The sequence below is a fragment of the Cibotium barometz genome, chromosome 64 (genome assembly GCF_041138505.1).
Source record: "Cibotium barometz isolate CiBa-2024 chromosome 64, ASM4113850v1, whole genome shotgun sequence".
NCBI classification, from domain to species: Eukaryota; Viridiplantae; Streptophyta; class Polypodiopsida; order Cyatheales; family Cibotiaceae; genus Cibotium; species Cibotium barometz.
Genome location: NC_141109.1, coordinates 21,982,561 through 22,005,525, shown reverse-complemented (window position 1 = coordinate 22,005,525; position 22,965 = coordinate 21,982,561). Strand labels below are relative to the sequence as shown.

Sequence of the window (22,965 nt, the reverse complement as noted above, 5' to 3'; positions counted from 1 at the left end):
CGGGCTTCGAGAATATCAGTTTTTCTGTGTATTGAATCTTTGTAACAAATGACTTCGTAAAGGAAAGCAAGATTGCTCTCTTTCCTGCAACAAATGCTTCAGTGCCTTTTTTTATAGTTTGCAAATTTGTGCATGTGCTCGAATTTGGGAGACTTTGAGAAATTCTGCGATGTAGGTGACTTTCTGTTGTTTCTGTCTTTGTCAAGGTTTTAACTTATTACATTTCATGGAACAATCAATGGACATAGGTTGAGTTTAGGTTGTTTTTGTGATGAATGGCCACGGGTTGAGTGTGCAATAACGAAATTTTCATTTATGATCTTTGATATTTGCAGGATGAAAGTGATTCAGGTGTCCCCATTCCCACAGCAGATGGGCTGTTACAATACAAAATCACAGCAGATGCAATCAATAAGCTTGTTTCTTTTAAATGCACACCTGTGAGAGATGATGGTATCGTTGGAGAATCCAGGAGCACCATGGTGCAGGAATATGTACGGCCAGGTATCAAGCTTTCTTTTTTTACTGAGACTTTAAGAGTTAATTGGAATCTGGAGTGCAAGCTCTCTTTGTTTGCACTTGAATCTTTCTGACATTTTTTTTCAAATTGGTGGTAGGCCTTCCAACACTAATGTTCCTGCAAATACTAGGAGATCCAATTGAGGGAGCAGTTCTGAATGTAGAAAAGAAATATTGGGGTGGCTTTGAGGGTGCCTCAAAGCTTCAATGGTTCTCGGTAGGTGCTAGTTTTATCTTGAACTCTTCTCTTACATTATTTAGAGATCTTGCAAAGCACCCCACCACACCCCATGCTGACACACTGTTTATAAAAGTGTTTTGTGGAGGGATTTCGTGTGCAATTCTGTATAATTTTCAGGTTGAGAGTTTCATTTTCAAGCTTGTGTTGAAACCTGAGGTCTGGACGTGTGGAGGCTATTGATGAAGTTTCTCTTGGTTGCCTCCAGACAAAGCCAAATGGGCCCCATAATGAAATAAAGGGTGCTACTCTTTCCAACTACAGAGTTCGTAGCAATGACATAGACGGCCTAATTTGTGTCTCTTGTGAACCTGTACGTGTGGATGGTGTCAAAGGTTCAGTAGTTGTATCACAGCTTGTTGGTCCCATCCTACCTGGTAAGTAAAAATAAAACATCATCGACTGTCCATTTTTGAGTCAGTAGTGTTTGGGCTATGTCCAGTAACGTGTTCATGCACTGCATGTGTCTAACATACTGTGTTACATTGTACCAGTATTTAAAGCACAGCATGCATAAGTGAAATAGAGAGTTACATTGTACCAGTATTTAAAGCACTGTATTGTACATTGTACCTGTTTGCATTTCTCAAGCATTCTCAGTAGCTCACTGCCTTTTCTTACACAACGAAAGGCACAATTTGAGCTGCTATATTGACGTTAACAGTCATTCTTTCAATCACTGTAGTAAAGGGCTTTGCTATACTACTGGGTATGAATTCATGCATTTGCCAACATTTTTCTGAGCATTCAAACCTTTGTAGTTGGACCTACTGTAAGCGTGTTTCACCCATAAAAACTATTAAGCATAACCATTGAATGAAAGCTTTAAACATAAAATTTGAAGCTTGGTTACTTGAACAATGAACTTTGGCCAAGAGTCAAACATGTAACTCACATACTACCTTTAACTTCTTGCAAAGTGCTGTTCAGAACCCTACTTCGAATGCTTCCATGTAGTCATAGTGGAGCTGACATGTGTGGATCTAAACTTGTCTAGGTTCGCCAACTTTAAAGGTAGTATGTGAGTCAAACATGTAACTCACATACTACCTTTAACTTCTTGCCAAGTTCTGTTCAGAAACCTACTTCAAATGCTTCCGTGTAGTCATAGTGGAGCTAACATGTGTGAAATTGAAACTTGTATAGGTTCTCCAACTTGTGACTCTTTGAAGATTTGTGGTCAGCCTATTGAAGGAGGGAGTCTCAGCTTTGAAGCTGTCTATAAAGGCGGGTAAGTCTTCATCCATGGATTCTACAAGCCGTATTGTTTGAAAAGCATTTGATGGTATGCGTCCGCAAATGTATTGAGCTTCTTGGCATTGAAATAAAATTCTTGGAGATAAACCAGACTGGGTGTTGAAGATTCATTTGTTTCTTGGGGATTCAAGACTTTTCATAGAAATGGCTTGTTGTGCTTACATTTGTTAAATGGGCATCAAAGCACAAAGATTCTTGGACATGGAGAAAATAATGATGCTCTGAAGGAAGGCAGAGATCCAAAGCACAGGGCCCGTTCCTGTCCCCTTGTAGAGGTGTGCTGGGCCTTCCAATATGGCCTACACAATCGTCCCTCAACTGATGATCCACAAGGTGAACTGAATACATTCTGTGTATCTGCACGTCACCCACAGGAATGTTGAAATATACAAGTGACTAGGGTGTGTGTGGGAACAAGCCCTTGGCAAGAGGCTGTAAAAGAGAATGTGTAAATGTGAGAGAACCTGTGAAAAGGTGAGAAGAATCTACTGGGAGAGAATAAAGGGTAGCATGAGGAGATTTAGGAGGTGTGGAGATATTCTGGGAGAGGTGGAGAGAATCAAGCAAAAGAGGTGGAGTGAATCAAGGAGAAATCAGTGGGATTAGATGCTTGGATGTAAACTTTATAAATTGAGGCATTGGCCTAATGAGAATTTGCTGGTTTTTGATTATCCATGCCTACATTAAGCTATCAGTTAATTACTCACTAATCACGTATTAATTATCGTATAATCTCTTTGTTAATGATGTTGATTCTAGCATTTGATCCACCATAGCTCATCACATTGCTGTAATTCTAACATGATATCAGAGCCTAGCCTAGAATCCATCAATTTATGAGCCCATTATCTTGCTAATCACCAAGCTAATTAGGATTAGTAGATAATTAATATTTTTTTCTCTTTTTCAACTAATCCTCTGTACCCCCAGCTGGTGGAGGAGCTCTATCTCCTTACATACATCAAATTAGCCCAAATGCTTCTAGCCTAACATAGCTAACTCAGTGGTGCTCGAGCCAAGTGAATCAGCGCAGCAAACCGCCGACCATAGCTCCCGTTTTTCGCAGATTTGCAGGTGCCGTTTTTTCCGAGGAAAAATGAGATCTTGTCTTCTCCAGTTGTAGTGGGTCTAATTCCTCTTAGCCCCAGGGGTTTTCAAGCATGCTCTACAAGCTGGTGAAGTCAGACTTGATTTGATCAAGTCTAGAGTGAGATCTAAGCTCTTCATCAAATCTGCAGGTGACTTTGGTAAAACAGAGATTAAGCATTCAATGTTTGGTCAAATCTTGTGTTTCTTGGCTTAATCCTTTACTAGACTAATTGCTATTGATGGCCTTGAAAGGATTTGAGCTGATTTGAACTCTAAGGCCTCAGATCTGGGCTCCTCGCATACTCTATTTTTTGCACATAAAACAGAGGATTAATTTGCTAATTAGTGATTAATCAGTGCTAATCACTGTATTTTGGTGCAATTGAGGGTTCAAATTAACCATTAGGTATGTGATACAGATTCCTATAACTTCAGATTGCAATTCGGAGATGGTTTAATACTCCCACTATTCTGTATAAATTGGTTACCCTTGATTTAATGTAATTTCTGGTGATTTTATGCTGATAAATCTGTTGTAATCATCCTTCTTATCGTGCCCAATGGTATGACAATAGAAACATCGGCTTTCTAACTGATATTTCCTTTGCTTCTCTGGAAGAAGATATCCTCCAGTGATGCCTGATTTAGCCTTTTGCGCAAGAATTGCAGACCTCTACGTACATGCTCCTCATGCTCTTCCATTGATTTGGAGTAGATTAAGATGTCATCAAAGAAAACAAGCACAAATTCATCCAAGTAAGGACGGAATATATCTTGCATTAGGCGGTTGAAGGTTGCAGGAGCATTGCTTAACCCGAATGACATTACAATAAACTCATAGTGGCCATAACGATTATTGAAGGCTGTCTTGGGTATATCTGCTATCTTGACTTTGATCTGATAGTAACCAGACCTCAAATCTATTTTTGAGAAGACTTTGGTCCCATGTAGCCTATCAAGAAGTTCATCGATGTGTGGGATAGGATACTTATTCTTGACAGTGACTTGATTCAGCCCTCGATAATCTATGCAGAGGCGGAGAGTTCCGTCCTTTTTTTTTTGAAAAAGGATAGGTGTCCCCCAAGGAGAGCTACTGGGGCGTACGAATCCTTGCTCAATGAGTTGGGAAAGTTGCTCTTTAAGTTCAATGGCTTCAGGAAGGGAGATTCTATAGGGCTTTTTTACGACGGGTTGAGCCCCAGGGATCAGCTTGATTTCATGATCGACTTCTCGAGGAGGCTGTAGCCCTGTAAGCTTGTCGGGGAAGATGTCAGAGAATTCTTGGAGCCAAGAGGGTTCTGTCTCCTTACTAGGTTCAATGGTTTTGTTGAGCTTGACTAAGAAAACTTGCTGACCCTTACGTGTTCCCTTGAGAAGATGTTTTGCCTTGCTAGATTTAGGTTTTAGTGTTATCCCCTAAATGGATTCCTTACTTCTCCTTGAACTAGAGCTAGGACTGTTGTTTGTCCGAGCATCTTTGGAAGACGGAGTACCCTTTCCTGGTTGGAGTTTGGTACTAGACTGCGGTTGCTTAGGCTTGCCTCTGTTCATCTTCGTTTCTTTATTTTGAGCTAGAGTCAAAGGCCGGTCATATGTGCTGGGTTCAAAGTTGTGAACTGTGAACCGGATGTTAGGATGTAATCCATGAATGAATTGATCCATGTTAGCTTGCTCAGATAACCCTAACTGTTGTGCTTAGGAATTTATCAAGCTCAAAGGTTTTCATTGTTGGAGTGGAGATCAAAGTAGCAACACACATAGATACAACTAGCAACAAGATATAGATGGAAGCACAACCCTCAAAGTAGATTGATGAGAATGAGTGAAGGACAAGTGAAGTGACATGATAAGGTCACTCCACACAGAGTAAGGGTCACTTCACAAACATTTGCTCACACCTCTCTCACAGCATAAGGGCCACTTCACAAATGTCTACCCACATTTCTCTGAATGTTATGTGGCAAAAAGTTATTGGCAGAAAGGGCATGGTTAGTGCCTTTTTTGTTCACAATGTCTGCAGATAACCCTCCCAAAGGCCCACCAATCATGCCCAAGGTTCTAGCAAAAGTCATTCACACAAGCGAACGAGGTAAGAAATGGACCCAACAAGTTAGATTGAAGGACCTCCTCCATACCATGCAAACCATCTAGCCACTTGCCACTTGGTGTCAAGTGCTGTAAACAAATCTATAATCTTATCTGTGAAGTGTTTGTGAAAGGGAGGTAGACATCTTTGGTTGTCAAGTGCTGTAACAAATCTATAATAATCTTGTCCATGTAGTGTTTGTGAAAGGAAGGCATACATCTTTAGTTAGTTGGCTTTATTTTCTCCGGCTGTGTGGGCCCATCCCTTCATTTAGCCACGAATGTTTTTGAATTGGATCCATACCTTCATTTACCCACAAGGTTTGTCTTGCATACTAAAGCATTATGCTGTTTGATTCATCAACATACAGGAGAAAGACCTCATAACTTTCCCTAGAATATATTTTTTTACATCAGTAAAGAGCTGTTTGTTGCATTAAATTTTTTAGTGTGTTGAATATTTTTACTAGGGAGAAAGGAGCCTGTATTAGTGATTGGTATCGGAGAAATGCAAGTGGAAAAGAGGACTGGCTGAGCAACAGTGGTAAGCTTAGGGCAATTTTGAAAAGTAAATGGGTTAACTGCCATTTTCCAGCTTTGCTTTGACTTTTAACAAACTGTTGCTGCCTTTAAAACTGCAGAGAGATTAGATTTGACGTCCAAGGATGTTGGCTGTCATATTTTGCTTGTTTTCACTCCTGTGCGGAAAGATGGGTTGACTGGGACTCCGTTCCGAATTCTCTCTGATGTGATCATGAATGGTGAGATATACCTATTTCTGTTTGCATTGTAGGTTGTTTAATTCAGGATCTTAGGATACGTTTCTATCTAGAGTGGTGCAATTTGCCCAATCAGCTTTTCTCTCTCTCTCTCTCTCTCTCTCTCTCTCTCTCTCTCCACACACGCACACGCACACGCACACGCGCGCACACACACTCTCTCTCTCTCTCTCTCTCTCTCTCTCTCTCTCTCGCTTTTTGGGTGAAAACCAGTGTTCTATTACTTCAATGTTCAAGCAAAGAAGTTCTTTAAAGTGAGAAAACTTCTTTCTCTCTCTACACACTTTTTTTTTGGGGTAAAACTATTGTTTTATTACTTTACTGTACAGAGAGAAGCACACCGTCATGAAACTGTTTCTCAATAATTCACAAAGTTAAAGACAGTTGAAAAACAAATCTAAATGTATTCGATCTAGCTGTTGGAGCTTATGGCAGTCATACATGGATTGGCGCAATGATTGACGGAAGTAGTAAAACTTGTCAATCGGGGGTGACTGGAAAGCCAATTGATTGCGTGCAGTCTAAAGTGATGAAATAATGGAGAGCCATTCCTTCCAGCCTCCTCTCATATTTGCCAAAGATCCAAAAGTTCCTGGAGAAATGTGTACCAGGAAATCTGGCAGTCAAAACGCACAAATAAACTATGCGAGAAATTATAGTGTCAATACAGTGCCATAGCAAGCGTTGGACGGTCTCATTAGATTATTAATACCTTGGGCATCGAGCAGTAGTAATCTTTCTTTTTGCCAAAGTTTTACCAACAGGGAGGGCTCTTGCAATACATCTCCAAAAGAACATGGCTATTTTAATGGTAGTTTGCTTTTCCATACTTTCTGCAAAGTTTCTTTTCATCATTTTGCCAACTATTCATATGCCATAACATTCTGATAACCAAGGCTGTGGAATGATCAATCTGTAGACTCTTATTGTTGTGATTTGTGAGAGGAAATTTACTGAAACAAGTGTCTCTTGGCTTTGTAGTATCCAATCTTCCAATCTATTGTGTTGATTGTCATGTAACACATTCTCAAAGGGCTGCAGCTGGATTCTGATTAGCTGCCATGGAAGTCTGTAATGTATAGTCAGACCTTATCTTCTTTGAGCCTATGGGGGGGAAAGATAAAACACGCCCCTCAAGGGATATTATGACATCTTGCACAACACATTTTCCCTTAATAGACATAAAATGAGGTGGTGAAGGTGTTGTGATCACCAACAAAGCAGCAAAAGCTCTACTCCAATGTATATTTTCATGCCTCAATGAATTCTCTGTGTGTGAAGGCCTTTGCGACCAATGTAGATATTGGAGCACTTCTTTCCAGTCAGCCGTCGGTCTGCTTGTGTATGGGCAGCTAGGGATGTTGCCGTGCACATATCCAAATAGTGTATCCCAATGTTGTAGTTGCCATTTGCCAAATGAGCACTTCTTTCCAGTCAGCCGTCGGTCTGCTTGTGTATGGGCAGCTAGGGATGTTGCGGTGCACATATCCAAATAGTGTATCCCAATGTTGTAGCTGCCATTTGCCAAATGAGCACGTTTGAAACTTTGTAGACATTGTTGCTACCATGAGTGCCCAAGGCTGTTCTTGTGCAAGAAAAGTATGTTGCAACGTTGCTTTTCTTGCCAATACATGATAAAAAAATTCAGAACATTCAATCCACCATGTATTTTGGGAACCAAACCTCTTATATCTTAAAAGTCTAATGGTTTTTTATGATGCTTGGTCTTCCATGGTACTTCCATCATTTGTAACATAATACCAGCAATCTGTGTTTTTGACCATATCAGAAGCGGCAATAAAAAATGAATGTATGCCACCGTTGTTAGTGAATTTATCCATATAAAGTATTAAAGGGTGAGTTGCAATTGCATATAACAAAGCACTTAAAGGGCAACCCTACCTGGCTTATTTCCTGGATACCCAAGGAGACGACAATTCTTTGCCCAGTATGCACCATGCCGTGCTATCTTGATACAACCTGTAAATGACCCAAGTTTTGTCATCACTGTAGCAATGTAATCTCATTGAATTGTGTATTAAAGACTTCACCACATCTATTGGCAGTAATCAGACATCTTGCTCTGTATGTTTGGCATATTCTATTCCCACATATGCATTTTACATATAATATATGTGATTTGCCATTTGGGGACAAAGCCATACTGTGCTAGATGTAGGCCTCTATTCAAGATCATTTTGATCCTAGCAAAAATCATTTTAGGGGTTAATTTATAGATCAGAGGCATCAATGTAATAGGCTGCCAATTAGAGATATTTTGACACATTTATTTTTTGGTACTAGTTTGAATAACCCCATTTGTCAAGAGGATGGCATGTTATCCTGTAACCATGATTGATTGATCATAAGCAAGAGTGGCTATTCTAGTATTTTCGAGAATTGAAGAAAGAATTCCACAGTTAAACCATCCCAACCTGGGGATTTCCATCAACCCAATGATTTTACAACAACGTTGAGTTCTAATTCCGAGACAAGACCTTCAAGATCTTGCGCTTCTTGTGCATTCAAGATTTGTTCCATATGAGCAAGCAGCCCAGCACAAGCACAAGCACAAGAAGCGCTATTTGTCAACTGAGAAGGTCTTGGAAAAGAATGCAACACATTCTTTCTTCAACTGCAGAAGATTTTGTGTCAATTCACCGTTGGCATTTGAAGTCTTGAAATGCATTACTTTTGCCTTGTTCTATGCAAACTTTTTAAGAAGGCTTTCGAAGAATAAAGGTTTCTATTGTGATCGAACTTGCCATTGTCGTAGCTTTCTTTGATCATTTCTATCCGGTTCATGCCAAACATAATGCGATTGCAATTCTTCTTGAGGGGATAAGACACACTTATTGAAGGCAAAAACACAATTATGGTAGTTCTACGTGTGAATAGGACCTAACCAAGGGTACTTTTTCCCGTGTGTTTTTACCCCTTGGATACCAAGTGTGAAAGACACTCTATCTATTGCTTTGTACTTTCATATTATTATGATGGATGGATATATATGGATGTTTGACTTCATCACCTTCACTGATTCTCACTCTCACCTCTTGTGTACTTTGTCTACCTCCATCTCTGTTTTGGTTGTGAGCTGAAACCCTAACATTTCCTCTCTCTGTTGCTGTGGCTGTCCAATGTTTGGTATCAGAGCTGGTCTCTCTAGGAGGAAGCTGCTTCGCCGGACTGTGGATGGGCCTTTGTGTGCCGGCGAAGACTGGCCAGGCCCCTGTGCACTTGCAAAGCCCCCCCCCCCCCCCCCTGCGGCCCGGTTACTGCGGAGCAATCCGCCAGCACCCATTTCTGCCGGCTGACCGGGCCGTATTGCAACCATAGTGGGAGCACTCCGCCAACTTTGAGGCTTACATGGCAAAGACCACATTTGCTTGCTAGCATAGCATTGGAGCTGCTGTCCCATCACCGTGCATTTGCTGTACCTCCAGTGCAGTTGTTCTATCGGCGTGCGTGTGCTGAACCTACTAACTGCCGTCGTTTGCTGTACCGACCAGCTGTTGTTGCCTGCTGTACCTACCCGACCAGATCATCGCCATCGCCAAGGAGCTCCTCCCTGTTGAAGGTCTATAGGTCTGCACTTTCGAATCCAGTCATTTTATGATGCTTTAAGCTTGCAGGTTCTACAATACAGAGTCACAACTTTTGGGGCTTTCCTCAAATCCATGCAATTCAGTGGAAATTGCAGCCAAATCCGTATACAACTTTTGGGGTTTTTCTGAAATTCATGTAATTCAGCACAAATTGAAGCCAATATTGTATGCAAAATTTGGGGTTTTTCTGATTGGAGCATGTATCAAGGTTAAGATTCGAAAGACATTGAGTGTTTTTGACACTACAGAGAATCTATAGAATAATTTTGCTTGAGGTCAGCATTGTTTGCACAGGAACATTGGGTTGCCTGGCAATGCATGAACGTGCTTTTTGATTTGCCTATAGGTATTAAAGTGTGTATTCTGACCTCATGGCTCAAAATGCGACAGATGTATTCGGTGTGCCAACCCAGGAGGATAAGCTAGGTGGATCAAACTACTCCTTGTGGAGTTTCATGATTGGAATTTGCTGGTAGCCAAAGGGCTTTGGAGCATTGTGTGTGGTGATGACACACGCCCACCTTGCCAGCCAGCAACACCTTAGAGGGGAGTTGCTCAAAGAGCCCTTGGAGAGAGCCCTTGGAGCTGAGGTAGAACATCTTGCTCCTACACAAAAGTAGAGAAGATGGGATTTCAGGGATGCACATGCCATTTCTTGGATAACCCGCTCTGCCAAAAGGTCTATCATTTTGCATATTTGGTCGTGCAAGACAACAAAGCTTGCATGGAACAGTTTGGAAGCAGTGTACCAGGTATGCAACGAGGCAAGGGCTGCTTACTTGAAAAGGAAATCCGATACTCTTTCTATGGATGAGGGTGACTCTATGATAGGACAGCTCACCAAAGTGAAAGATTTGTAGGAACAGTTGCAGGTTATGCCAAACAAACAGCTGGTCAACAATACTTTGCATTCTTTGCCTCCCTTGTATTGGCATTCACATCTCTCCCAATCTCTCTATGAGAGGAGGTGTTGAGCTTGTCACTTTTGAAGAGTTGGTTCACATTCCTTGGCTCACACTTGCTTTTGTATGTGGGGATTTCAATAACTCCCTCAGAGATGAAGACAACACTTCTCATGCATCTCATATGTTAGTAAATGAAAGACATGAATGGCATTATTTTATTCTCCAGATGGATGTCAGTGATATTTAGTTGGCCAATATGGTACATGGACTTGGATTTACTTTTAAACATAATGCTGTAGAGCACTACTGGGCACGTCTGGATAGATGGTACATGCTAAATGCTTGACAGTATGATGCATTCACATGTAAGCTTGGGTGGATTATGTTGCTCCACTATTTGATCATGTACCTTTATGGATGGGCTTACATTTTCAAACGCTTGTACATGAACCTCCACTTCAGCATCAACATTTTTTTAATCGTCAACAACAGCTATCTTACACAACATATTTCAAGCAATGGTGAAGGATGCTAGTGCGCCACTTTGGGATCAATTGTTAGAAGATTTGGATGTAGTTTGGTATCGCTTTGCTCTTCGCATATGCAAACGGTTATTGTAGACTATGGTAGATGGTATATGGGAGAACAAAGATACCGGGTGGATGATGCAAAACAAACAATACAATCATTAACTCAACTTAGCCATTGTCATGCATTATTAGACTCTTTCTTCATGCCTAAAAATGATCCAACTCATCTCACATGCATCATGAGTGTTTTAGAGTTGTTTCGTAAGGCTGCTGGCCTTTATATAAACTTTGAAAAGTCGAAGTTGATTTTGTTCCATTTTAGGGATCGGCATCGACTTCTATGGCCACATGACAAATAGTTTAGCTTGATCAAATTGTGAAGCATCTTGGATACCCACTGGGATTTAGAGTTGTTTCGTAAGGCTGCTGGCCTTTATATAAACTTTGAAATGTCAAAGTTGATTTCTTCCATTGTATGGATTGGCATCGATTTCTATGGCCAGAGGACAAATAGTTTTAGCGTGATCAAATCATCAGGCATCTTGGATACCCATTGGGATGGGAGAAAGCGACAACGTGGCCCTTGTATGTGAGATTGCACATTGTACGATCAGTGATCATTGTCTATGTTCAATTCCATTTGCCATTTCTTGTTCGGAGAAAGAAAGATTTGCATGCTTTCGTGTTTGAAGCTTTGGAATTGTTCTAGAAGACCAAGACAAATAAAAAAGCCTTGAGATTGTTGCCACACAATTTTGTTTGTTTGCCAAAGATGTATGGTGGTTTGAATATTCTCGACATTGACTACCATGTTTTGGCTCGAAAAGCTACTATGATTCTAGTGTTTTTTCTCCAAGAGCAGCCCTGGGCAATTATGCTTGCAGCCATGTGTAGAGGCATGTAAACCATGGCTTATGGAAATTGGGTGAATTCACATTGGGAAGTGGTGTCAGGATGTTTTTAGGGTCGTATTGCGGGCTTTCCATATGCTACAAGAGTAGTGCAAGATTGGAAGATTGCATTGAAAAACCTAAAATGGGTGGGATGTGATTTTCCAATCGGTAACTCTATGCGACTGGAAAGTTTGCACTTGTCCTCTTTGTTTGCATAACCGCTAACTATGCAAGAGCCACATAAAGCTTGTTTTTTAGCATTCTTGGGTATATGCATGCTTCAGGAGGACGTTGTGGATGATACACGAATTGTGATATCCTTTTCACAGGCGTGTAGTAAACATAACTTGGCTCTACATCATAGACCGATATGGAGAAAGATTAAAAGGTTATTGAAGCCATGTGAACCAATGCCTCCATTGGTTGAAAATGATAGGCTTCATGACTAGAAAGTGAAACGGCAAACGGAAAATGCAAGGGGATTACATTTGGTGAAGATAAGTGTAGCTAGTATGTATAATCATCTGCCACCCTGCACCTTGGATTCATGCACATGGTGACACTCTATGGGGTATGCAAAAGAGTGAAAGATGGTGGAAAAAACAACTTCGGAGTATATGGAAAAGCAAGCTGCCTTTAAAGCAAAGATTGTTTCTTTGGTGCTGTTTTGTGGGTGTCCTCCCTGTTGCAGAGATGAGTGCTAAAAGACAGATAGCTAGAGCCACCTGTTGTAGATGTGGAGCTCAGTGTGAAACTGTTCCACATATGTTATGGCATTGTTTGAAGACAGGTGAATTTCTTTGAAGATTGGCTGATGATATCTTAGGTTGCTTCCATGGCAAGCGATATGGCAAGCATTTCTGGATATTTGGGACTGGTGTGTCAAACTCTCCTGATTTTGAATTTTCCTTCCTATGGACTAGATATTGGGCTTTATGGACAACATGGACGATGAGAAACTAAGTTATGTTTGGGCACTTGCCTGTACGAGCATATGCTTACTTTAAGATGAATATGCGACAATACCTCCATGACTGCCTATAGTTGGAGGACATGGTTTTTAGTTAGTTGGAGGTGTTTTTCCACTGCTTCTGAAGTTGTCTGAACATGGACTTGCCTTGAGTCCATCTCCTATATTGTACATAAGTCATTGTTAATAGCAGCATGGTTTTGAGAAAAAAAGTGTGCTTGTGTATATATGTATATGTGTATATGTTATAGATATATAGATATATAGATATATAGACAGATATATGCATTTATATCTTTATACATATACATATACATATACATATACATATACGTATACATATATCCACATGTATATATCCACACACTTTTTTGTTGTTGTGAAAACCACTGTTTCATTATAAATGCATTGTACATCCATAGCTGCCCCAACATGGAGCAACTACTATGGGAAAACTAGAAACCCACGTCCAACTGGGCTGTGGAAAGGTCTCCAAGAAAGTGGGCATCTTGGAGAGACTAGAGCAAGGAGATTTTGAAAAACGCAAAGGCATCCACCGAAGTGTGCCCAAACAACTGAGTGTTACGGGCATGGCATAAACTCCATAAGGCCCAATAATGCCAGCACGAAAAAAAGAGAGCATAATCGGGGGTAAAGGGATATCTATCAAACAGCCAAAAGTGCCTACCGAAGGAAAGGCTGGGAAATTGGGCATGCAGAAGAGTTGTCAAACAATCGAGGAAATCTCGAACGGCAGGACAAGCCCTGAGAAGATGCAAGACCGTCTCGCGCGGGTGCGAACAAGTGGGGTAAACTGAGGAGGCAATACATACGCAAGACAGACACCCACTGAGAGGGGCCCCCACTAGACATCAGAACAGAAAGACCCGCTGCTTGAGGGGAAGCTTACTTTTCCATACATGATGAAGACATGTTTTCCACCACCCAAGCGTTCTATCCAAATGCTAGAAACGATTGCCATGCTCCTGAATCCATGGTTGCGAAAGGAGAAGACAGTAGGCTTTTTCGGCATACGGATCGGCAAAAGAGAGAGTGGAATAACCTGGTAGCCCTTGATCAAACGTCCAATCAAGCAATGGAAGAGGAGAAAATAGGCGAGGCACCAGCCAGAAAGGTTGTAGCAACTTAGCGATAGCACGTTGTATAGGCCGGTGATGCATCCCCAGACGAAAGCGTGTCCGGGCCTGTGGAAAAGAGTGTGCAGTCACTGTCATTCACTACATCATCCACCATAGAAATGCCAAACGTGCAGAAAATAAGCCTTGCGAGGCTGGAAAAGTGCCAAAGGGGACTCAAAGACCCAGCTCCAGTGTAGACTTTGCTGACGAAGCAAGTTGCCTGGATCTGGAGGGCGGCCAGACCAAGATAAATGTGCCAAAAGCTGCTGCCAATCGGAAAGCAAACGGGTAGAAAAAGGACAGCCAGGAATGCGGCCTTGAAAATGCCCGAAAATAACATCTGAGATAGCTGGTGTCCAGTGCCCAAATGCTACTGTCCTGAGAGAGGCAAACAAGCGAGAAAGCATGAGTAACTAGGGCTGTTGCTGTTCCAAGAAAGTAAGCAAGAGCATGGCCTTGCGAGCAACACATGAACATGTATGTTGAGGATGTTCAAGCCCCCATGCATCTGTTGCATGCAAACATAATTGCATTTGAGAAGACGCACCGTCTTACGGTCAGTTTTGGTACGCCAAAGACATTTTGTCGCTCTGGACATAAACTGATGAATGTTCGAAGAGGACTAAGGAGCACATAAGCCATAATGATGGACTGCAATCCGAAGGCGAACATGAAGTGGCCAAGTGGAAAGTTTCTAGTAGTCTAGCTTATGGTAAAGCTTTTGAAGCACCCACTGTCTCTCCTGTGCCAAGAAAATGGGCCAACCAATGGGGTACCCCAAATGCCGCACCACATGATCAGGAGGGAGCAAGAGGCCCGGCCACAAGAAATGATGCCAGTCACGGTCATGCAAAGGCAAGAGTTTTGATTTTGCAAAGTTAACTTTTAACCCCGTCGCCAAACCATACGGGTCAAGGGCTTGCATAAGCTGCTGGACGTCTGACTGAGAATTGCGCAAGAAGAAAAAGGAGTCATCAGTATAAGCTTGGCTAACAAAAGGCATCCCCCCATGCAAGTGCTGCTTTGAAACCAAAGCTTCCATGTATAGCAGCAATGGATGAGTGGCGATAGCATATAGCAAGGCACTGAGAGGACAACCTTGCCGGACGGAGTGGCCCAATGTCCAAGAGGAAGAGAGAGCATCAACCAATAGGAAGCGGACAAAGCCATCCGCATAGAGCCAATGCACCACATGTTGCATGCGATGACCGAAGCCCAACTGGCCGAGAACAGCTGCAATGAAATCACATCCAATGGTATCAAAAGCTTTTTGAATGTCTACTTGCATGATGAGAACATCCTGTCGAGTGTATTTGGCATACTTTATCCCAATGTAAGCATTCGCAATATTATCAAGAATATGCTGGTGCGGGGCACAAAACCTTACTGGGCAGGGTGCAAACCAGGATACAAAATGTGGGACAACTGGAGAACCACCATCTTAGAAACAAACTTATAAACCATTGGCATCAGAGTAATCGGACGCCAATCCGACAGACTTCACACAATGGTTTTTTAAGGAGCAAACGTAGCAAACCCTTTTTCCATGAGAGAGGCATCACACCAAAAAGCTAGGCATCATTAATCATGCGTAGCAAAACATGGCTCCAATCATCCCAAAATTCGGCAAAGAACTCGACTATAAGCGCATCCCATCCTGGGGATTTCGATCGACCCAATCGGGCCAAGGCAACTGTCAACTCCTCATTAGTAAATGGCATCTCTAACAAATTTGCCTCATCCATGGAGAGAATAGGATGCACTCGGCGTAAGAACACATCATGTGGTGCAAATTCATCTGAGGTGGAGGGTCTAGGAGGAGCAAACAAATCAGCAAAATACTGTTGGACAACACCATCGAGCTGTTGCTTATTGTCAGTCCAAGTCATATCATGCCGTTGCACCCTATGAAGGAAATACATACGTTGGGAAGTGTGGAGGCTTTCGAAAGAAGCCTTAGAGGAGCAGTCCATATCCTGCAATGCTTTATGACGGGAGCGGACTTGCCATTTCTGGAGTTTACGTTTATCATTGTCAGCCAAGCAATGATGTGCAGATTGAAGGTAGGATTGCTTAGCAACAGAAAGGGCACGTTGCTTGCTAAGATCTGTAAGGTGTTGTAGTTGAGACTTAGCATTGGCCACCCGAGTTTGTAAGCCTCCCATGTAGCATTTGCCATAGTCTCGGATAACATCCTGCATGCCCATGGAAAAACGATTCCATGCCTAGGCGACATCAATAGAAACATGCAAAACAAGGCGATCAATGAGTCCATGTACTATGAACCAGAAGGAATGATAATGAGATAACTATTATTAACTAGCAAGAGCCTCTTGCAAGGCAGTGGAACATCCTGCAGTGGGAGACCAAAATGCAACGTCATACAGACCGAGAAATGATCCGACAAGCGCATCGAGAAATCCAGGCTCATTACACAGGTAAAAGCATCAAACTGCACTGCATTCAACATGTACCATCTGTCCAATCGAGCCCAATAACTAGTGAGAGCATTGTGATGGAAAGTATAGCTAGTGCTACCCGGCATAAGATGCAGCCATAAATCACAATTGTGCAAGGAATCAAGCATACGACCCCAAACGTGACGTTCCCTTAAGAGCATATGAGACCGATGCGTACTATTGTCCCTTGGATCAGGTGCATTATTAAAATCCCTACAAAGAAAAGCATGTTCCATCCAAGGGTAGGCTGTCAAACTGTGCTACATTTCAGCTCGTGTAGTAGAAGTTTGTGAGGCATACTCATAAATCTCCCCATTAAGCATACATTGAACGACAAGGAAACGGCCCTGTGGATCATTGTACGCAACATGTGACTGCAACTCATGATGTACAAGCAGAGCAACACCTGAGAAGGCATAAGAAGTAGCATAGAAAATCCGAAACCCAGCAAAATATCCTTCACGGCCTGACAAGGAGTGTTGATTGTGCTCTTGCAAACACACTATATGCGGCTTACTGCTATTAATGTAGTCCCACACTAGCCTCCATTTATTTACATGGCAAAGGCCCTGAACATTGTGCGTAATGCATTTGAGCGGTATATACATATGTACAAACTGCAAGAAAGTCCCACCACTCAACTCTCAACTTGCATGGCTGCACTAGGCTGGGCCATGACTGACTGCTCACCAACATTACCAAGCTCTAGAAGGTTAGAAGTAGGGGCATCAGCTGGATCATGAGTACCAGATAATGGATGCAATGAATGAGCTCCTCGAACCACTGCTGACCAAAGTCGCCCCACCCCAAATCCATCATCAGGCATAGACTCTGAGGAAGTAGGAGGAGTTTCGGTCCAATTCCTATTGACCACTGCCTAGCTTTAAGTGGTTTCTTTGGCAGTTGCCAATCCGACGAGGCGAGCAGCCTTAACCGCACCATTCCCCCTGTCCCAAGTCTTGACTAGCGGAGTAGACACTTTAGCTTTCCCTTTCTCAGTTGCTGTGGGTGGCGAGGCACCCGAGGGATGAGACTTAGATATAGGAGAGGGCCCGGAGAGAGGAGGGTCTGCCGGCTAGACGGTAGCAGGTGGAGGCTTTAACAAAACCTGGGGACAGTTAGATTGCATGTGACCAAACTTCCCACACTCGAAGCAGGAGTCTGCAAAATTTAGAAAATCGCAGGACGGCAAGCAACTCCCCAACAAGTGAGGTACGGTCTCGGGCATAAGGCGGCATCACCCACATAAAGCTGGAGCAATACGCCTTGGGGCCAGTAGAGTGCCAACTGGTACGGCGCTTGAAATGCATCGCCAAAAAAAGACCCACTGTCTTTTTTTAAAGTCGATTTCCACCCGGGTAAATTGTTATCCAAGTGCCATAGCCTGTTCCCATGTGCCACCAGGGTAAATTCTTATCCAATTCTTATCCAAGGCTGAGGAATGAGCAAATGGTAGGCCTTGGAAGCATTGAGGAGATGGAATGGGAATGAGGCATAATCAGGCTGCTGACGACCGTCAATGCCTTCACTCTTTGATTGGCGTATATTGTTAATATGACTCAAAAGCTTACCATTTTAGTGTAAATTTGCGCTCATTTTGATGTACTTCCAAAGTAGAATAAGTGTGGAGTAGAAAAACTAAAAAAAAAAAGTATTTTTTGAGTGCCGTTCCCTACTTATGGCCGTCCCCGTTCCCTACTTATGGCCGTCCCCGTCCCCGTCCCCCGTTACCGCCCCCCATCCCTTGTGACTATGGCCATAATGAATTTCCATGAGCCTGTATCCAAGGTGGAGGAGGAAGCAATTTGTATGCACTGGCTGCAGTTAGATTGTGAAAGCAAACTGCACGGCGGCCTGCATTTTGATGCACCAATATCCAATCTTTCAAGCTATTACTCCATTCTAAAGGAGTCTCACACTCGACACACACTCACACACCCCCCCCCCCCCCAAATATTAATGCACTTACACCTACTCTTGGGTGCTGATGCGTGAGTGGGATTTTATAGCACGTAGTCTATTAAGGTGGCGTATCTTTATGCATGAACATGCACCTACTCTTGGGTGTTGATGACGTGAGTAGGGATGTCATAGCACGTAGTCTATGCTAATGGAGTCAATGATTTGAAGCTTTGTGTGTAGACTCATGGCACTTTTTTTAAAAAAAAAGTTTGGGAAATAACTTGAGCTTTCCTTGGTATGTGTAGGTATGATTCCTTAAATTAGTGAGTATTGATGAAAAAATCCTTGTGCTGCAGCTGATCCAGTTGGTGTAAGCATCGGCATACAAGATTGCTGCGAGGGTGCAGAGGTTGTTCCAAAAAAATCCTATTATGGTGGCACTGAAGGATGTAGTGAGTACCGGTGGTTTTGTGTGCAGCATGCAGTAAAAGGAGCAACCTTGCCAGATGAGGCGAAGGTTCTTGCAAATACCATGTGTGTCATTCTTTGCTATGTTCTTTCCGTAAAAAGTATTTCAGCTTAAACTTCTTGTGATGGTGCATTATGAATCAAAACATTTCAACAGCATGGATATTAGTTCTCACACAGCTTAGTTTATTTTCCTGTGGTCACAGGACTTACATTCCAACTTCAGAAGATGTTGGAATGTACATAGCTTTAAGCTGGACTCCTGTTCGAAGTGATGGCAAAAAAGGAAAGCCTCTCATAGCATGCAGCAATCATCCTGTGGCACCAGGTAAATACCTCCTTTTCCCAGTATGCTCTCTTGTATGTACTGTTGCCTTGTGAACTCTCTGCCACTTCACCGCAAACATCTCACAGACATTACACTGCAATATATGGCCTTGTTTTGATCAGAATCAGAGGGAGTTCTTGTCACAACTAGGTGCTACTAAAAAAAAGCAAGAGGCTCGTTAGGGTAGTAGCTAGCTCTTGTGTAGTAACCCCAGACTAATTTAGTCCTAACATGTTTTCTTGTTCTGTTGCTGTTTGTCACATAAATCAGAAGAACCTATTAGTAGCCCTTTATTGATGCCACCCAATCATGCATGCCTTAAAATCCAGAATTTAAGCATAGTCTGAGAAAAACATTATTGGATTTCAGCAATGCCCAGTGTAAAAAATGTCTCTATCAAGAAGATTGGAACTCGAACACTTCTTGGACATGGAGAATATCATGGAGGCTTTGAAGGAAATAGTAACTTGAGTTGGTATAGAGAATCTGAAGATGGGACACTTGCTTTGATTGAAGGAGCTACTTCAAAGACGTATAATATTGTGGAGGAGGACTATACACATTCGTTGATTTTTGCGTAAGTTACAAATATTTCCTTTGTGTAAGACTAATTCTGTCATCTTGAAGTGTCATAAATGTAGGACTTTGCAGGTACACTCCGGTACGTGCAGATGGGTTCATTGGAAATAAAGTTCTCTCAGAAAAATCTCCACCCATACTACCAGGTTTACCTTTTTTTGGCTTGTGTTAAAATAATATCAGTAACTTTATCAGGGGGATCTATTTTATGGCAGATGTTTGTGGATCATGAGTTATCCATTGTGGAAAGAAACCATGGGATCTATTTGATGGGAGTTTTTTCGGCAGCATGAGTTATCCAAAAAACACAGGATCTGTCTGTAGCTTATGGGAGAAAAGAATGTCTTAACTGTTATCAGGCAATTTGATTTTTTGAACATATTTGGCTGCCTTAGAGTCGGTGGTTTTACTATCAGCAAATTGTTAACTTTCCAAAGGAGATGTGCCCTTGTGGAAGCAATTCATGATGGAAAGCACACTGGTTTTCTTGAAGAGATAAATTCCTGTCAAAGTGTTGTTAGAGTATCAAATCTGCTTTGAAGCACCTCAGAGCTTGGCATAGCAGCAGCTTGCCTTCCCCTTATGTCCACCCCCGCCTCCTCTCCAGCGTGCACCCTCCCTTCCTGCCCTGTAAGCGTCCCATCCGCCCCTGTGGTCTTGCGTCTGCCCTCTCTTCCTCCCGTTTCCCCCTCTCCTTGTCCGTCTTGTCACCCCTGATTGTCCGCTTTCTGGTTCTAGCCTGTTCACGTGTATTGTTTATTTAGTGTTCTAGTGCGTCCCCTGGCAGCTGCTCCACCTACCCCAACCGAGTGTGCCCTCAAATGCCCATTTGCGGATGCGGACCTCCATCTCTCGTCATCTTCAGTGCCTCCTTGGAGGCCATCGTGCTGGCCTGGAAGCTTGTTGGTTTCACACACGGAGAACGATAAGAGTTTTGGTGCTTCTGAGCTTTATTTTTGGTAGTTCAAGAGGGGGTTAAGATAATGGACAAGGTTTATTAGCACTTGTACTGGCCTACCCTGACTGAGGCTGCCCTCAAATGCCCATTTCTGGATGCGGACCTCCATCTCTCGTCATCTTCAGTGCCTCCCTGGAGGCCATCATACTGGCCTGGAAGCTTGTTGGTTTCACACATGGAGAACAATAAGAGTTTTGGTGCTTTTGAGCTTTATTTTTGGTAATTCAAGAGGGGGTTAAGATAACGGACAGGGTTTATTTGCACTTGTATGATATGGTTGAGTATAAGCCTTTTTTTGTTGACTGGCCTTAGGCCCAAGATCTTCCGGTAGTTACTGATTTTCCACCGCCCGTAGGCGCTTAATTATCCGCCCGTAAGCGATGCTGCCGAGGAAGCACCAAAGGGGGTTTTGAACTCAGGACCTCTTGGTCCTAGGCAAACACCTTCACTACTTCACTTGGCGAGTATAAGCCTTTTAAATGGTGTATAGGCTGATAACCTTCATGTTTTAAGAGAAATGGAACTTGGACATATGCAACTTATCACAACGCAGGTTCCCAGTGCAAATAACAAAAGGAAAACTTTGATTTTTTTTAATAGCCATTTTTCTTGATATGAGATAATACCAAGAATGCCTAAAAAGGCTCCAACAAGGTTTATAAAGTCGACCTTTACCCTCATTCTCCTAGGCGTGGAAACTCATGAGGAAGTAAAGGACATGTGGCACAAATTCACTTGCAAGACTGGGTACTGCAGGTACCCACAAGGGATACCTAGTCCCCCACACATGGGAGGCTCCCTAGGTTGGGAAATGTCACCGCATTGTGATTCATGCTTCAGTTACAACCCCAAATGTACTTGCTTCAGTTTTCAACACATGGACTTGCAGAGGAGAAAACTTCCAATTTCTGAAGCAGGATAAGCAAAATAAACCATTCAATGGTTTAGACAGTTCCTAATTGAGCCATCGACAGTTAAAAAGAAAAGTATTCGGATTTATCGCTTCCACCTTGTCCATTGACATGGGGTTGTTTTAGGGCTGATTCCCACTGATGCAAGAAATCTCAAATCTTTTGTTGCACTCTTTCTCTGTGGGGGGCTATGTGCCACTGTGGTAAGGTGCTGGGAGGCCGTCCTTCTGACCATGTCAGGTTCTGAATGGAGAGTATACCATGCATGTTTTGGAAGTGTTGTACCCTTTTTCTGCTATGGGATGGACCATGGGTAGCAAAAAAGTGTTTGTTGCATCTACCTCCCATATGAGTCCAAAATGACTCCTGGGCATGATAGCAAAACTATGCACGCTGCTCCAAACAGTGTTGAAGCTAAGCCTTGACAACGCATAGGTATCTGCCATCCATTGGGCATCAGGCTGCTTGTCATGTTCCCTCTTTAATGCAGATAATCTCTGTCTCATAACTCTCTCTCTCAATGATATCCTCTCTCCTAGTGTAGAACACTTGTGCCTATGTGCTATGGTTTTCATAGATTGAAAGAAGTGTGTGGTGGAATCACACACACCACACACGAGTGCTAAACCATTGTACTAAAGATTCAATTGTATTACTTCTTTCTTGTATTATGTACAAGAAAGAAGCAATCGAGAAGAGCATCAAGTTTGATGCTTTTCATGAAAAGCGGGACACCCAAAAAGCTCTGTCTTTTGTCAAACAGTGTGATGGTGCTTTTGGAAGAGACGGCTACTCCGAAAAGTCAAAAGCTTTGAATGGTTCGTATACATTTGAAGGATGCCGCCTTGAATTGGTGGCTAAAAGTAGCACAAGAAGTGACCTAGCAAAGACATGGACCGATTTCAAGACATGGACTGATTTCAAGACCGTGTTCAACAAAAAGTTTCTATCCGCAAACTTTGAAGCAGATGTACAGAAGGAATGGAATGAGGTAAAGTAGAAAGTTGGTGAGAATGTGGCATCTGAACTTACAACTTTTCAGCAGTTTCTTTGGAGTTTACTTCATATATTCCTATTCCACCTCTAATGGAAATGCGTAAGTTTCTGAATGGATTTTTTATGGCATCAAAAAGGGTTTTCTTATGATACCAACCGGTTTATGTGAGACAAAGGATTTTATGCAAACCGGTTTATGCCTTCCTTAACAAGTTTATTGGAACCATGTACAAGGTTACACCTATAGGAGTCTGTATTGAAGGATGCACCAGGGATGGAAGAGCCAGAACAAATTCTTTTTCATTCTATGAGAAAAAGAGGAAAGACAATGGTTTGAAAGCTCGTGTTGAAA

At 42.4% G+C, this 22,965-nt stretch overlaps 1 protein-coding gene across 2 annotated transcripts in view; it reads left to right on the top strand.

The window, feature by feature from the left end:
- Window positions 1-22,965, top strand: part of LOC147603415 (187-kDa microtubule-associated protein AIR9-like) — a 110,278-nt gene that overhangs the window by 51,960 nt on the left and 35,353 nt on the right. For both annotated transcript variants that reach the window (XM_086796528.1, XM_086796527.1), the window contains exons 20-29: window positions 336-504; window positions 618-736; window positions 966-1,134; window positions 1,904-1,988; window positions 5,659-5,732; window positions 5,830-5,949; window positions 18,730-18,907; window positions 19,048-19,169; window positions 19,539-19,746; window positions 19,821-19,894. In XM_086796528.1, coding sequence (XP_086652654.1) covers window positions 336-504; window positions 618-736; window positions 966-1,134; window positions 1,904-1,988; window positions 5,659-5,732; window positions 5,830-5,949; window positions 18,730-18,907; window positions 19,048-19,169; window positions 19,539-19,746; window positions 19,821-19,894 — 1,318 coding nt within the window. The remainder of the gene's footprint in view (window positions 1-335; window positions 505-617; window positions 737-965; window positions 1,135-1,903; window positions 1,989-5,658; window positions 5,733-5,829; window positions 5,950-18,729; window positions 18,908-19,047; window positions 19,170-19,538; window positions 19,747-19,820; window positions 19,895-22,965) is intronic.